We start from the raw sequence: 15,971 nt of genomic DNA on the forward strand, positions 1-15,971 counted from the left end.
GGGGTTTTCCCTGGTTCTCCCTCCACCATTAATACTGGCAGTGATGTATAGCCAATCGTGTGCTGAAAAATGGCACTAAATCCTACTACAACAACAACAACAACCTTTATTTATATATATGTAGTGCACATTAAGTGGCTTCAGTTTCTTTCATCTGTTGTATTTGTCATTTCCATCATATAGTCAGTGTCAAGGTCAGTCATTTTCTCATGCAGACATGATACATGTATTAAGAATATTTACTGTTTAAAGCAAGTTTTGACAATAAAAGAATATTTATATTTCAACTTGATCAGTTACATTGTAATTGTAATATTTGTATGTATCAGGGATTCAGCAACATTCATGTTCTAAGTTATCCTCATGATCTGTGTCACTATTTTAATGGGGAGTAGGTGTTAAATGTTATAAGAACAACTTGTTTTATTTCTTTGATGTGTGTTTGGAAATAAAAGGCACTTGTCCCAAATGATTAACTGTTAACTATCCAAGAGATACCTTTGCATATTTGATTTTTCAAAACAATTAGTAGGACCACCGGAAAAGCACACATAAATAGTTAATTTTATCAACAATCAGAATATCAATGTGTTTTTCCTGACAGAAACATGGCTAAAAATATCAGGCATTGAGCCCAAGTGTGCAGAACTAACACCCACTGGCTACTCCATCAAGTTGTTCCACCGCCACTCTTGCGGAGGTGGAATTGTTGTCATCACAAACTCCATGATCAAATGTCTTAACCACACCACAATTTCAATTTCTACCACACATCGTTTGAACTAGTCCAAACCACACTTACAGTGGAATAAAGGTCAGTCCATTTTTTCTGCTTATCCAGCCCTCCTCCTATTTGCAAAAACAAGCTGACTGAATCTCTCTTTTTGGAGCAGTTTCCAAATCTCCTGGAGTATGGAAATTCAGTATGTGGCAACATTATTCTTGGAGATTTCAACTTTCACTTTGACTGTCCCGGAAACCCAAATACATTAAAACTCCTTGATTTCATTAATGTTTTCAACCTCAAACAGTCAGTTAACCAACCCACCCATAAACATGGTCACATTTTAGACTGGAGTCTTCATAGACCTGAATCTGATGATAATATTCTACGTTCCTCCCTGTTATCCCACGAACTTGCATCAGAGCACCTCTGCAGTATATGCCATCTTGACATATTAGTCCCTAACCCTCCACCTTTATTTGCTACTAAGAGAAACCTCCATAAGATAAATAAAACCAAATTAATGCATGACATTCAAGCAAACCTAACAACTTGCCAATCTCCTAAAAGCAGAACAACTCGATAACTGCCTGCATTCATTCCTCGATGGGGCCCCAAGTGACCAAGTGGTCTAAAGCACTCTACATTACGGATCACTGCTATCTCACCTCAGTTTGCACGGGTTCGAGTCTCGGATTCAGCCAACATGGGTATGTGAGAAAGTTTGCCAGTAACTTCTTGTGGGTCGGTGGTTCTCTCCAGGGTTTTTGCGAGACTTCATTAAAGCTGAGAGGCTTTGGCTTTCCACTAAACTCACTATTCATAAGCAGATCTATGACGCTGCTAAGAAGAATGACACAGACATAGTCCATGCAGCAAAATCAGACCACTACAGTACTAAGATCATGGAAAGTTCCAGCTGCAAAGAGCTCTTTGAGATTACCAACAGGCGAATGTCAAGGAACAAATCAACACCACTTCCAACTACTTTCTGTCAAGTCAACCTTCCGGACCTGTTTGCAAATTTCGTCGTAACAAAGTACAAACCATTAGAGATAAGCTTGACAACATAATTTCAACTGACTCAATGTCACCATACAGTTGGGATGCAGAATTTCAGTGGCAACCATTAGCAGCATTTGAACCTGTCTCTATGGATTTAGTATGTACAGTCCTGATGAAGAGTGCACCAAAGTCATGTGAACTTGATCCAATTCCAACATCACTGCTGCGTGAGTGCTTAGATCCAGTATTGCCTTCACTAACTGATGTTATTAATACCTCTCTCTCATCCTGGGAATTCCCATAATTTTTCAAAACCACCATTGTAAAGCCTCTGCTGAAAAAAAACCAACACTCGACCATAATGATTTCAAGAACTACTGCCCAGTTTCTAATCTCCCATTCATATAAAAAAAATCTTAGAAAAAATTGTACTATCCCAATTTGTATCATCAGAATTCAAACAGTCTTTTTAGCAATGTACAATCTACATATTGCCCTTGCCATGGTACTGAAACTACTCTTCTAAAAGTAGTTAATGACATTCTCTCTGCTTTGGATAGCAGAAAGATTACAGTCCTCACCTTCCTTGATTTGTCTGCAGCATTTGACACAATAGACCACAATAGACTTCACCGTCTCCAGCATGTATTTGGCATTCATGATACAGCCTTACTGTGGTTCAAGTCCTACTTGGTCAACAGGGCACAATTTGTGTCTGCAAATGGAATACACTCCAACCCAGTTAATCGATGTTGTGGTTTTCCACAGGGGTCTGTTGGACCTGTTCTCTTCATTCTATACACTCAGCTGTTCTCAAGTGTCATAGATCATCATCCAGTGTCTCACCATTTGTATGCTGACGACACCCAAATCTACAAATCTAGCAACCAACTGAAGTTGATGCTACCATCTAAGGTGTAGAGAGGTGCATTTCTGATGTGAAATCATGGATGACATGTAACAAGCTGCAGACGAATGATGATAAAACTGAGGCTATTCTGATCACAACACAAAGACTTTCTCAGTCACATCCTTTACCTCAAACAATAAATATCAGTAACATCAATATTAAATTCACACAGTCAGTACGAAACCAAGGTGTCACTCTGGACAGTACTCTCATGTTGCACCAAACATATCATGAACATATGCTAGGCTGCATATCTTGAGCTGAGACAATCAGCTCCATTCGCAAATATCTTTCAGTTGATGCCACTAAAACACTTGTATGTTCATTAGTAATTTCAAGACTGGACTTTGTAACTCAATTATGTCTGGTTATTTACTTCAGAAAGTTCAAACCACAGCTGCTCGGATCATGCTCAGAACACACCTCCCTGCGACTGTACACTGGCTATCCATTCAATCCAGAATCAAACACAAAATTTGTTCTTTGTGCTACATTTCACTGATGGACTCCACTCCAACTTACCTTTCTGACCTCATCCATGTGTACACGCCAGCAAGATACTTGAGCTCCTCTTCTGTCAATCGTATACTCATTATTCCCACTACGAAAACGAAGCCATATGGGCAACATTCTTTTGCATACCAGGGCCCAGAAACGTGGAATGAATTGCCCACTGAACTTGGACACAAAGACAGTGATCCCATTCAAGAGTGCTCTTAAAGCTCACTTATTTCGACTGCAAGAACAAACTTAAAGACATAATAATGTTCCCTACCTTAAATATTTACAGCATGTTTTTTTGTTTTCTTATTTCATGGTGTTTGTTTTCTGTAATAATATCATTATATATGTTGCTTTTTTATGTTATAGGTGCTGTCTAATGTTGTAAAGCACTTAGAGCTTCTAAAGATTAGGTGCTATACAAAGTCCTCATTATTATTATTATTATTATTAACTACCAGGAGGATTTTATTCAAAGTATGTTTATGCTGGGAAAATGACAGTGTTTATAATATGTTGTTTATATAATCATGGGAGACATGATATATACTGCTTGGCGTGCAATTAAATCGATAAAAATATGTGCTCAGATTATTCAGTAAAGTCTGATCCTCAGCTATTTCGATGCACGTTGCTGATTTGAAGGTGTCCATATATGATAAGTGTTAAATAAAGGATAAAATAATAAATCTTTGAATTGTGAGTAAAAGTAAATCATTACAGTCTTGCTTTAATTTCTTTCTTTATCAAAATGTAGCTGTTTCCAAAATATTTTCCACCTATTCCTTCATGTGTCTGTACACATGTACATGTCTGTTTTTGCACTTCCAACTATGCATTTGAACTCGGTCTAATCTACTTATATATCTACGTGTATTATTTACATGTATATTTTTTATATGACATTAACTATTGGCTTATGGTTGTAAGGTGCCAGCAGAGATACAAAAGAAACAAAAGACTCAGTAAATATAATATGATTTCCTTAAAATATACCATATTTTGTCTTATTGTTTTACTCGTGTTGGGATTTTGGGGCAAGCTGACATTCTTAACATTTGAAAATCCCTGCCTAAAGCCTTGGCACTCTTTCTAGATAACAGTCTATGATAAAATGCAGGTGTTCCAGACACTGAGTAAAGATTTATTATATGATGTATTAAAAGTGTGCTGAGTAATGCTTATAAAAGAGTTGCTTGAAATCACATGCACATGCAGTTAGTCTTTTGATCAAGATAATTATTAGGAACCAGCAGTCGGTTAACGGGTGTCTTAATCTTCTTGTCTGCTAAAGATCAAACCTAAGCTGTTTCATGACTGATACTGGCTTTGTGGAAACAGATCAAACGAAAGATCATTTTCGACAATGAATAGTGTGCAATCTTTTATGCTGATTTTTGGCATCCAGAGTACCTGAATTGTTTGTGCATGGTAAAGGATGTGACATTATTAGTTTTTAGGGGATTGGGGTTTGATGGAATAATGTAATCATATTCCCAGTTTTTATTAACATGCCACCATTGCTAACTCTATACAGAAAAGTACACATTACCATATAGAGTAACAGTATATGTATCACTTACTTTTATACTGACAGGACACCTGTATCTACCAAAGTCTTTAAGCTAAAATGTTGGTTACTTCCTCTTTTTCCAATTTGCATACTTGATTTTGTCTAGGGTAAGTAAATATAGCTAGATGTTCAGCAACCAAAAACAACTTCTGCTGTCTCTATGCTTATGAAGAGAACCACTATCGTGCCTTTTTCAAAATAATGGTTGCATGTGAAACTGTCTCATCCAGTATACATGCATGGTATTGTTTTTGTAGTTTTTGAGGGGAAAAATTGCATGTACATTTATTGTGAAAATATGAGTATGGATTTATGTCTTTGGCAATAGTGATTCTTGTATTATTGTCCTCCCCCTCTTACTATCAGCTGCAAATTAAATTTAGCTTATAATGAAGATGGTAGTTCATGATATTCTAATTATCATGATGTTGAAATAGCATGGACATACTTGCTTATCACCAGATCTTTAATCCTTTAACCGTACATTTCTCTTTTTTTGTTGTTATTTTCATTTTTCCCAATGCTTAATTTAAATCAATGCAATAACCTGGTGTCTGCAGTGCAGTTTTCTATGACCTTTCACACCCTCTTAATCTCTTGATCATTTGGTTAATGGTCATTAATAAGTTACTAATAACTGGTATACATTGAACTTTACTTTTGTCACACTTCTGATAGAAAACAAACTGGTGGGGAAGTGGCTGTTTTGCTGTTGATTTAATGTGTTGCACATGTTCATTCAACATTGACATGTTCACCAGTCTTGTATGACTCTTTTTGGAATGTTTTCTGCATTTGTAAGAAGCAGTAATACTTTTATAATTAATACAGACCTAAGAGTTTACATTTTCATGTGGTGAAATAGTAAAGCTTTTGTCCAGTCAGTTATACTTGTAGCACAGTGTATAAACTGTTTCTCCTCATACACACATATCTCATATTTAGTACATGAATGCATCTTTTAATATTTTCTTCATGACATCAAGAAATTCAGTCAGATATGAATTTAACTTTGTCATTATAATCGCTTTGTTTCCCAAACAGTTTTATCGCCATGACACAACTGCTTGATCTATGCTTTCAAAAGTTTTAATTACTCCTCTATAGATCGCTGTCATCGGCATCAGAATAATTGTTAATTTGGTGGGAATTAGCAAATGATCATTTATTATAAAGAATGATCATACATTTCCAGGATAAGAAAGGAAGTAAATTCCTCCAGAAAAATAACGTATTCAATAAGTATTCAAAAAAATGTGATTTTGTTTCACTCTTGTTCAAATGTTGATGCAGCTTTTTTATACAAGTATTCAACTTTTGACATGCATTTCCAAGAGGTGATACAACACATCACTGACTTTAAGATAATTTTCAAAAACAATTGCATGAACTTCAGTGGAAATAATTTGGGAATGCATCTTTAGGTTCCAGTAATATGGGATTATATAAACCTGAAATGGAGATGTCTCATACAATACAATTAATTAATAATTTATCAGTAATTAAAAAGTTTGTTTATCATCAATTGACTTTATGTTAATGCTATCCTAAATTTGATTTGGAAAACACAGTAACCATGTACATTAATTTATAAGGAAAGTGGCATAGAAAACTCTGTGCCCCAACAAAGGAAATGCTTAATCATACATATTTGGACGCCAGTGTTTTACCTTGGTTGCCGAAAATCACTTTGGCTTGAGTCCTCCGTACGCATGTAATAGGTAGGCAGCAAAATTAAAAAAATTGCCTGTCCTGCTTCAGCCACCTGTGTAGTGGGAAAATGTGTTGATTAATTTGCTGTGCTGATATTTACAATGACATAATTTAGTGGCTGAAAGACCCATTGATGTACATGTTGCCATTATAAGAGTACGTCAGAAGAACATGATACAATAGCTGTGCAGCAGGTTCAGAAGCTTTGACTGGTGGCTGGGTGGGACAATTATTGATATTTACTGTGATTGAATTCAGGGGCAGAAAGACCCAGAGATGTTCATGTGGTCATTTATAAGAGTACATCAAAAAGAAGCAAATTTATATTTTATTATTGTGTTAATTTCTGAGCATAGCGGAATAAGCAGTACACATGTCCTCAGAATCAAGACATGTTGAGACTTGGACAAAACGGCATTCACAAATTTGGATAAGTGTTTTGGGATTAAATGGCAAACTGTTGAAGACTGTAATGAGATTCAGAAGAGTACTCAAGTTGCTAGAACTGATAGTTTGGATGGGACAGTAGCTAAGTGTAAGAAAGTTTGTGATGCCTAGTTTAGTGCTTGGAATAAGACATTCTTTGGACTGACAAAATTTAGTCTCACATGAATGGACAAACAAGTGTCAGTGTTATAAAGAATCTAGAAATTAAACTCAGTGGCAACCAATAGTTCTTCTAATTTGCATAGCTTTTTGGGAGGGGACTGCAACTTCTGCTGGTGGGACTCCTATTTTTACCAAAATGTGAGTCCTTGACTTCTAGTTTTAAAATCCTAGTGACCCTCTGCCCAACATACTCTCTCTCTCTCAGTGAAATGTTTTAGTTCAGTTTGTTTGGTTTATGAACAGTAAACCACTTGATCAACAGTCACTCCTTGATGACGTTGATGAGAGTGGATATTCATGGTGGGTTACCACAGCGGTGATCAATACAATCAGTTTCAGTATTTTCTTTCCATGTTGTTCCTTTCTACCATGGCACATAGAAAATCACTGTTGCATGGGCTGACCTTAAAATAATGAAAAAGAAATAAGGGAGTACATTAAATTTCATAGTTGTGCCTCTAACCTATCCCAATCAACACCACCTTGGATGGCATTTTTATTTTCTGTGGATATAAATCTGGTTTTCTCTGTCCTGAGACTGGTTTTCAAAATATTTTCAGATCGGGATCCTCAGGCATTGGAGAGGCAGGAAGTCCAACAACCAGCCACGCTTGCCCTATCATACATTTTGAGGTATGTCACCAGAGAGGATTCTGATCCCATAATAAGCCTTATAGAATTGTTTCCCCTGGCTTAAATGTGTTGTGTACATAATATTGTGCTGATGATTACATTGTATGCCTCAATGTTCTGATGATAATATAAGGCTGTTATTGATAATTTTGAGCAGATGGTTGCACTGTATGCTGGTGTTAATTTATCATTAAGTCTGTTATTGATAAGATGGTTCCTTGTGCGAATGACATTGTTCAGACAGAATAATGTGTAAGCTATATCTCATGTTGTGCTTAAATTTGCTTTATGTAAGCACTAATTTGGTATACCATATATACTTGATTATAAGTTGAGTCCAACTGCAAGCTGCACAGACCCAGATCTGCCATCACATAGTACACCGGCAGATATGTGCCAGTGATGTTTGTTAGGAGTAATCAGTAGGATAATAAACACAGACACTGATCTGCAGGCACAATATGAATTGACTTATAAGTGAGTATAAATGGTTGTTTCTTAGACCCTCAGAATCACTTTAACTTGATATGAAGAATATGCCATGCTGATCACTGCAAAATGTTTAGAAACAGGTTTGATTCTTCAGTACTGATTACACTGGACAACAAATTTTTACAAAAGTCATGTTACTGAAATAAAATTAGTCAATTCTTATCAATTTTTATGTGCTGAACACGAATATGACAGTCAAATTGCAAAATTGGCTCTAGTTTTTTTGTAATCTGCAAGAAATTAATGTTTACATAACGAAATGCATTCCAATAGTAAAAGGTCAACTGTAATAGCCTACCTATAAAAAATCAAGTCATTGACTACATCTTAGATTTCTTCGCCTGTCTCTTGTACAGCTGTTCGGGAGCATCTCTGAGGAGTGTCCAGCAGTAGTCAGCCAGCATTGTAGTGGACCATTTTCCCTGGTATCTTTGTTCCATTGTTGCGATATCTTGATGAAAACGTTCGCCGTGTTCATCACTAACAATACCACAGTTGCTTGGAAAGAAATCCAAATGGGAATGAAGGAAGTGAATCTTTAGAGACATATTGCAGCCAAGTTTCTTATACTTCATCAACATGTCTTCTACTAGTTCCTTATAGTTTTCTGCCCTAACATTTCCGAGGAAGTTTGTAGAAACTAGGCGAAAAGCATTCCATGCTTGTTTCGCGTCACCTTCCAGCAAGTTGTTGAACCGGTCATCTTTGAAAAGCTCTCGAATCTGAGGACCCACAAAAACTCCCTCTTTAATCTTTGCTTCGCTGAGTCGAGGGAATTTTTCATGCAGGTATCGGAATGCTGGCAAAGTCCGGTCAATGGCTTTCACGAAGTTCTTCATCAAACCTAGTTTGATGTGAAGGGGTGGTAGCAAGATTTTCTGAGCCTCAACCAGAGCTGGGTGTTGGATATTCTTCTCTCCAATGGCTACATTCTGCCTGTGAGTCCATTCCTTCCTCATGTAGTGCATTTCCCTTGCTCGGCTATCCCACTCGCATAAGAAACACATGTATTTTGTATATCCTTGCTGCAGTCCCATTAAAAGGGCAACTACCTTCAAATCACCACAGAGGTGCCAGCTGTACTTGTTATACTCAATGGAATTCAGTAGCTGCCTTAAGTTATCGTATGTCTCTTTCATGTGGACAGCATACGCTACTGGAATAGATGGAAGAATGTTTCCATTGTGCAAAAGCACAGCCTTGAGACTCAGTTTCGAAGAGTCCACAAATAGTCTCCATTCTTGTGGGTCATGAGTGATTTTTAAAGCATTCATGAGGCCCTCAATATCGGAACAGAATATCAGATTACTTTCCTTTCTGAAGAAAGGCTCCAATTGCTGGTGGCGCTTTCGATATGCAGTAATTGTGACATCTTCTTCTAGAAGATTCCATTGTTGGAGTCTTGATCCTAGCAATTCTGCCTTGTTCTTTGATAAGCCCAAATCACGAATCAGGTCATTTAGTTCTTCCTGTGTTATTCTGTGTGGGGTTGATGATGCACCACAGTGAAAATCTGGATCACTGCATGCTGATGGACCAGGAGAAGAACAGGTCGACTCACCTTTGTCTTCGTCAGATGAATCAAGAGAATATTCTGCTGGAGGTTCTGGAATAGGAAGTCCCTCACCATGTGGAACTGGTCTCAATGCAGACGGAATGTTTGGGTAGACTATTCTCGACTTCTTTCGCTTCGTTATTCCGCCGGAAAGAGGAGGAACCAAGCAGAAGTAACAGTCATTTAGGTGGTTGCTTGGCTCTCTCCACACCATTGGGACTGCAAACGGCATTGATGACCTTTTGCAATTCAACCACTGTGAAAGCTGTGTTGTACATGTAGCACAGCATATATGCGGAGCCCAAGGCTTGTCTTGGTCACCAACCTTGCATCCGAAGTAAAGATGATATGCCTTCTTCACTTGAGAATTGATACTTTTCTTCTGGTTGGCAAATGTCACTTCCCCACAAATATAGCAAAAATTGTCCGCGGTATTAACACACTTTCGAGGCATTACTGTTCTTTATTGTACGTAAATGGATAAAATAATAAGTTTTATGTAACAGTAGCTTGAACTGTCTCGCACAACGTCTAAAATATTTTAAATGCTGAACCTATCTGATTGGGCTTTATATAGTACACTGCTTACGTCAGCTTCAGCAGCCGCCTGGCATTAGTATAATAGGCCTACACATGTATAGTACACTGCTGACGTCAACTTACTTCAGCAGCCGCATGGCATTAGTATTGCATTGCATCAGAAAATGATGCAATCAACTGTGGATGATGTGAGCATGATGGTATTATGCAATGTTACATCATTATTCCGGATGTTGCTGCAGTCCTACTGGAGAAATTTACACAGTGAAACATAGAAAATGAGGTATATGAATATCTTCAAAACGAGAGCCAATACAAATTTTTCACGGTTATATTCGTGTTCGGCACACCAAAATACTACAGATTAGGGCCTTTTCAAGTCAGTAATGATTTCACTGTTGACCAGTGTTATCAATGCCTGGTAATTCCAATTTGCAGGGATACCTGACCCCAAATTTTTGGCGATACCTGGCAGCCCCAGTTTCTGTTTGGCAGCCCCAACATTGTCATTGTGAAATGTCTCAGAATTTAGAAAATCTTGCTTGTTGGAATTGCTCCCTCATTTCATTCATGTCAGCTGCATTTATTATTTTGTCAGAATTGCCATTTTCCTGATTGGAAATCATCTTGATCAGAACAAAAGTATATCATTGCTTTTAAGCGCTCAAATGTTTGGATTTTCCAATGTGTGTGTATCATCGCAGTAGTGATGAGAGCAGATACGTCTTTTTTTCGTATTAATATGTATTTCTTCCATAATTTGAACATTTCATTTTTAATAAATGTTCAGATAGGTGACAGTACATACTGGTAATAACCAATAACCCTTTTTAATTGCTTAAGATGACACAGCCTGAGTGTCATTTACCAGGTTTTGCATGGAGTTATAGTCTGAATTACCCTTTTTTTAAATGATTTTATGTATGAGGCCAAACAGTGTTTCCTAATGCACTGAGAGGTAGGTAATTCTTTTAACATTATATATATATTATAATGATATTATTATTATTATTTTATATATATATATATATATATATATATATATATATATATATATATATATATATATATATATAGAGTACAGCCTTGTTAATCTGGACTCATTCGTTCCCAATGAATATGTCTGGATTAATGAGTTATCTGGATAATTGAATCATGCACATTTTTTATTTTACGATGTCGTCATAGCGTATACATGTACATGCACATGTATATGCTAGCTTTAAATGTATTGTATATTCAGTAATGGTTGAAATAAATCAATGAATACATCTATTGACGTGTTTATTTCACATGAGCTTGTACATACATGTACAGTAAATATAAGTTTAGACAATTAACACATCAAACACATCACACATGTATGTACTGCACATACATATATTATGTCAATTTCCTGAAGAAATCTGTAACCTTTGTTTGCCGGGATTCTTTGGTGGATCTATTTGCAATGACTATTGATAATGACCATAGATTCTCAAGGGCTTCACTATTGTGTTTTATGTCATCATTGGTGAATATTGCTGACATCTGCTCAAAATACAAAATTAATGTTGCTATGCTGTCCTTGGCTTGGTTGATGGTAATGTCTATTCCTTCTAGGTCAGCAGTGGCATCATCGTCTTCTTCATTAGCATTGTCTTGAACCTCATCTCTAGATACCAGTGTCAAAATGTCACCATTGTTGAGTTGTTGCCCTGTCTCTTCCATGTCGTCTGTCTGTACATATTCCTCGGCAGACATCGCAGCCTGGGTGGGAAGGCTTCTTCTTAGATCTCTGAGCTCACCTAATGGCATGTCATCTCCATCATCAATATCATTGACAGTAGTGGTTGGCATAGGTATGATCTGTACATGTCTAAAGCAGTTTGAGATTGTTGTTTGAGTCACTGAACCCCACGCTGTCATTAGCATGTGTATTGCCTGCCTGATGTCCAATGTTTGAACCTTGCCTTGCTCAGCACAGTCAGTGTAATGTCTAACCAGTTGTTTCCTGTAGTAAGCCTTGAATGCATGTATTATGTCAGCATCCATTGGCTGAATGTGTGCTGTTGTATTTGGCGGAAGGAAGTGTAGTTTTATGTTGCTTAATCTTTATTGCGCTTGGCTTCCCTCATCTGTCTATCGAAGTAATTCAACCAGTCGATGAAAACTTTGCAATTGTGTCTGTATCTCATGTATGTGTCTTGGTTTAAGTTTTGCCAAAACACCGAGGTCTTTTGACTTTGGTGATGACAAATGATTTCAGTTTGATGGTCCCTGTTGCGTTCGCAGTGAGTGTCATGGTGATCCTATCTTTTGACTCTTTGTTGCCTTTAATGTTGTGGGCTGCTAAACTGTAGCTTGGCCCCAGTCAGAAAAACAATCCAGTTTCATCCAAGTTGAATATGTCTTGTGGGTCGTAGTCTTGCAGTAGTCACGGTAATTCTTCTCTGCTTGCATCCACTTTGTCCATGTTTACTCTCTCGGCTTCTCCCTCATACAATTTGTGTTTGATGCCTCACCGATTCTTGAAGCATTGTAGCCAACCATGAGAATAGGCAAAGCCAGTGATGCCAATTTGGTCTCCTAGTATCTTTGCCTTGGCAATGAGCATTTCATTGTTGATGGCTGGGTGGTGAGCCAACATGTCTGAGAACCACATTTAGACGGCATCATGAACTTGCTGATTTTTGGCGTGGCGAGCGTAGGTTAGGTCTGCTGAGTTGGCAGGTACAGACAACCATTTGTCCTTGTTTTTTACGATGTCCACAACTGTTGACTTGCCAGTGTCTAATGATGAGTAAGCTATAATATGCTGGCATATATCTTGAATGGTAGCTTTAGGGTGATCTTCTTTGTGCTGGCAAATCTTCTTTTTTATGTTGGCCGATATCTCTGCTCGTGTATGCTTGCTTGATGATGTCGCCATAATATATGTAAAAAGTACTACCAATACAAACTGATATCTCACAGTTAAATGCATCATGGTCAACTAATAAAATGAAGTCATTTTTATAAGTCATATTTTACAGCTGTTATAGCTGCTAATGAGCTGATAATTGATGTCCCCATTTTATTTGGAAATGAAGCCCTTTACTGTCCACAGCTTAAATCATTCAACTGTATTTGTATAGCCATCAATAAACTGTGATTGTTAATTCAACTGGTGAACAACAAAGAGGCTTAATGACACAATTTATTTACCATATGTTATGTCAAAAAAGGTGGATGATTTGATCCCATTGTGTTTATTTAATTATTAACACCCCTGTCCACAACTAGCTAAAATAGACATCATTTATACAATTGCTGGTTACAATATGGTCACGTTACTTAGTTTTTCCACACACATGATCATGTGAACAATAACTTTAACATACCACTAGAATTTGACCAATCAGAGATTGATACATTGATGCCTTCAAAATTGCATAGGTGAATCTGTATTATCTGACTGACTATTTTCATATGAGTTTTCAAATTTTCTTATTTTTGGACAGATTATTTCTGGATTATCGATGCAAGTTTTAAGTAATTTTACACTTTGGTCCCCAGTTTTAATTTCATGATCCAGAACATGGATTTCTTGATTAACAGAGCAAATTAACGTTTTGGAATTCCATTCCTGTTGAATTATGTCCAGATAGCGAGGTTTCCAGATAAATGGAGTCTGGGTTAACATGGTTCCACTGTATATATAAGCACTGAAAATACTGGGCAAAACTTGCTTGATTAGATGCTCAAATCAGATTTTGGAGAAGAAAAAACAAAATTTACCTTTGGGGGGAAAAGGTGCTAGAGTCAGCAATGAAAACGGGGACGTTTGGGTGACTTGAAACACATATATAATATTTTGGCCTGAACTGAATCATATTTCTTATGACATTCCCTTTCATCCTTCTTTTTTTGGACAGAATATAGTTCTAATAGTTTTCAGTATTTAGTTTATTGACTTGGGTCTTCTAGGTAAACATGCAGCAAAGTATTCCAATTCTTTAGAACAAAACAGAAGTGTAACTTGACATGAAATTAACTTAAGGTACCTTGTGATTACATAGCACTTTTATTCCATTTGCACCTGTAAGTGATGAGATAAAGAGAAAAAAGACAAAGCAATTATAATTAAGATTACATATATATGTTTATAACAAAAAGGAATATGACTGTCAATCTCTCACACATTATGTTTATCCCTTTGATCCTGTTTAATGTTGTAGTACATGATGATGAACTTCCAAGTCACCTCTTTTCTCATTACTTTTATTTTGGTCTTCCTGGCAAAATGTTTCACATTTATGGCCCTTTTTTGGCTTACAACTATACCTTCCATTTGTTACTGCTTAATAACTTATTAATGACTTAATGTATGAAACTTGACATGAAAAAAAAATGCTTCGATCAAGTTTGATTTTCAAGTTATTTCAGATTTTTTAAAATGAAGTTATGGCCCTTCTTGACATAACAAATTACTTTCAAATTTCATTTTTGCTCTTTTATTTTTGATGGATTTTGTGGATTTAAATCAATTTTGATATGAGACATTATATTAAGAAGACACAGGTCAGTAATTATTTATATTGTTTTTCAGCAAAATGTTGAGTTATGGGTCTTGTTTGACTTGGAACCTGCACTTATATTCTGCTTAATAACATTTGACGGACTTAACTGATTGAAACCAAATTTTGTGTAACGCTTCGCTTGAAAAAATTCTAGATGAAATTTTAATTCTATCATTCACCCCTTCCCCCAGTTTTCCTGAGTTATTGCCCCTGTTTCACTTCTACTTTTCCCCTTAATCACATCATATTGTCAGGGGAATCCATGCCATGTAGACACACTTGTAACAAAACTATGTGGTGCATTCCAGAACTTGTTGTGCACCTAGTTTTGCATTCGATTTTTGCTTCTGCAGGCACAAAATGTTTTGAAAGAAACGGGTGACGTCTTTTATTTTAAAACAACAATTACGTCGTTATGTAGCGTCATAAATGATATGCATCATTGTAACAATTTTATATATATATATATATATATGACAGGATCTAAAAGATACACGAATCGCTAATGAAACTTGAATTATTAAAATAATAAAATAAAATAGACACAAACAGTCATGACAGTTTGTCTCTATTTTATTTTATTATTTTAATAAAACATAAAATTTTTAAAAAGATTAAATTGATGATATATTTGCAGATTTTTCACAGATGCTGCTAAGAAAGAACAAAGTGAGGTTCAAAGAAAACGAGCACGTGCAATGCCGCCTGCCATGCCACCCAGAAGTGCCACCCCTACTGGTAAAAATACCTCATATTCATTTTTAGGAAACAGGTAGCAAGCACATGTAACACTTGCAATTGGCCAGGGACATCCACAGTTTAAACAGTGTTTAGCTCTTTTGTCTTGCCTGAGAAACGTAAGTGAGTAGGTGAACGTAGTGATCACTTTTGCAGTGGTGATGATATTGTTGTTATTGTAGTTATTGTAGGCATATGCATCATTGGTAAATTGTGCATTAAGCCCAGATTCTGTGACATTGCTGCATGTACAGTTGATTGATATAAACATTCTGGAGGGTTCTGCTCATCACAAGCAAAGGTGGACACTGACAATTGATTACATTAAATATTTGCATTTAGTTTAGTTTCTCTGAAACTCTTGTATGAACTGTCATTATCGATGCAGTACAACACAAGCAAAACTAGGTCATAGCAACCAACTTTTCTTGTTCCAT

At 36.6% G+C, this 15,971-nt stretch overlaps 1 protein-coding gene across 1 annotated transcript in view; it reads left to right on the forward strand.

The window, feature by feature from the left end:
* Positions 1-15,971, forward strand: part of LOC149770954 (juxtaposed with another zinc finger protein 1-like) — a 42,837-nt gene that overhangs the window by 6,837 nt on the left and 20,029 nt on the right. The window contains exons 2-3 of the mRNA XM_089948946.1: positions 7,596-7,668; positions 15,434-15,534. Coding sequence (XP_089805072.1) covers positions 7,596-7,668; positions 15,434-15,534 — 174 coding nt within the window. The remainder of the gene's footprint in view (positions 1-7,595; positions 7,669-15,433; positions 15,535-15,971) is intronic.

This window comes from Sinohyriopsis cumingii, unplaced genomic scaffold (genome assembly GCF_028554795.1).
Source record: "Sinohyriopsis cumingii isolate HCF-2022 unplaced genomic scaffold, ASM2855479v2 utg002196l, whole genome shotgun sequence".
Taxonomy (NCBI): Eukaryota; Metazoa; Mollusca; class Bivalvia; order Unionida; family Unionidae; genus Sinohyriopsis; species Sinohyriopsis cumingii.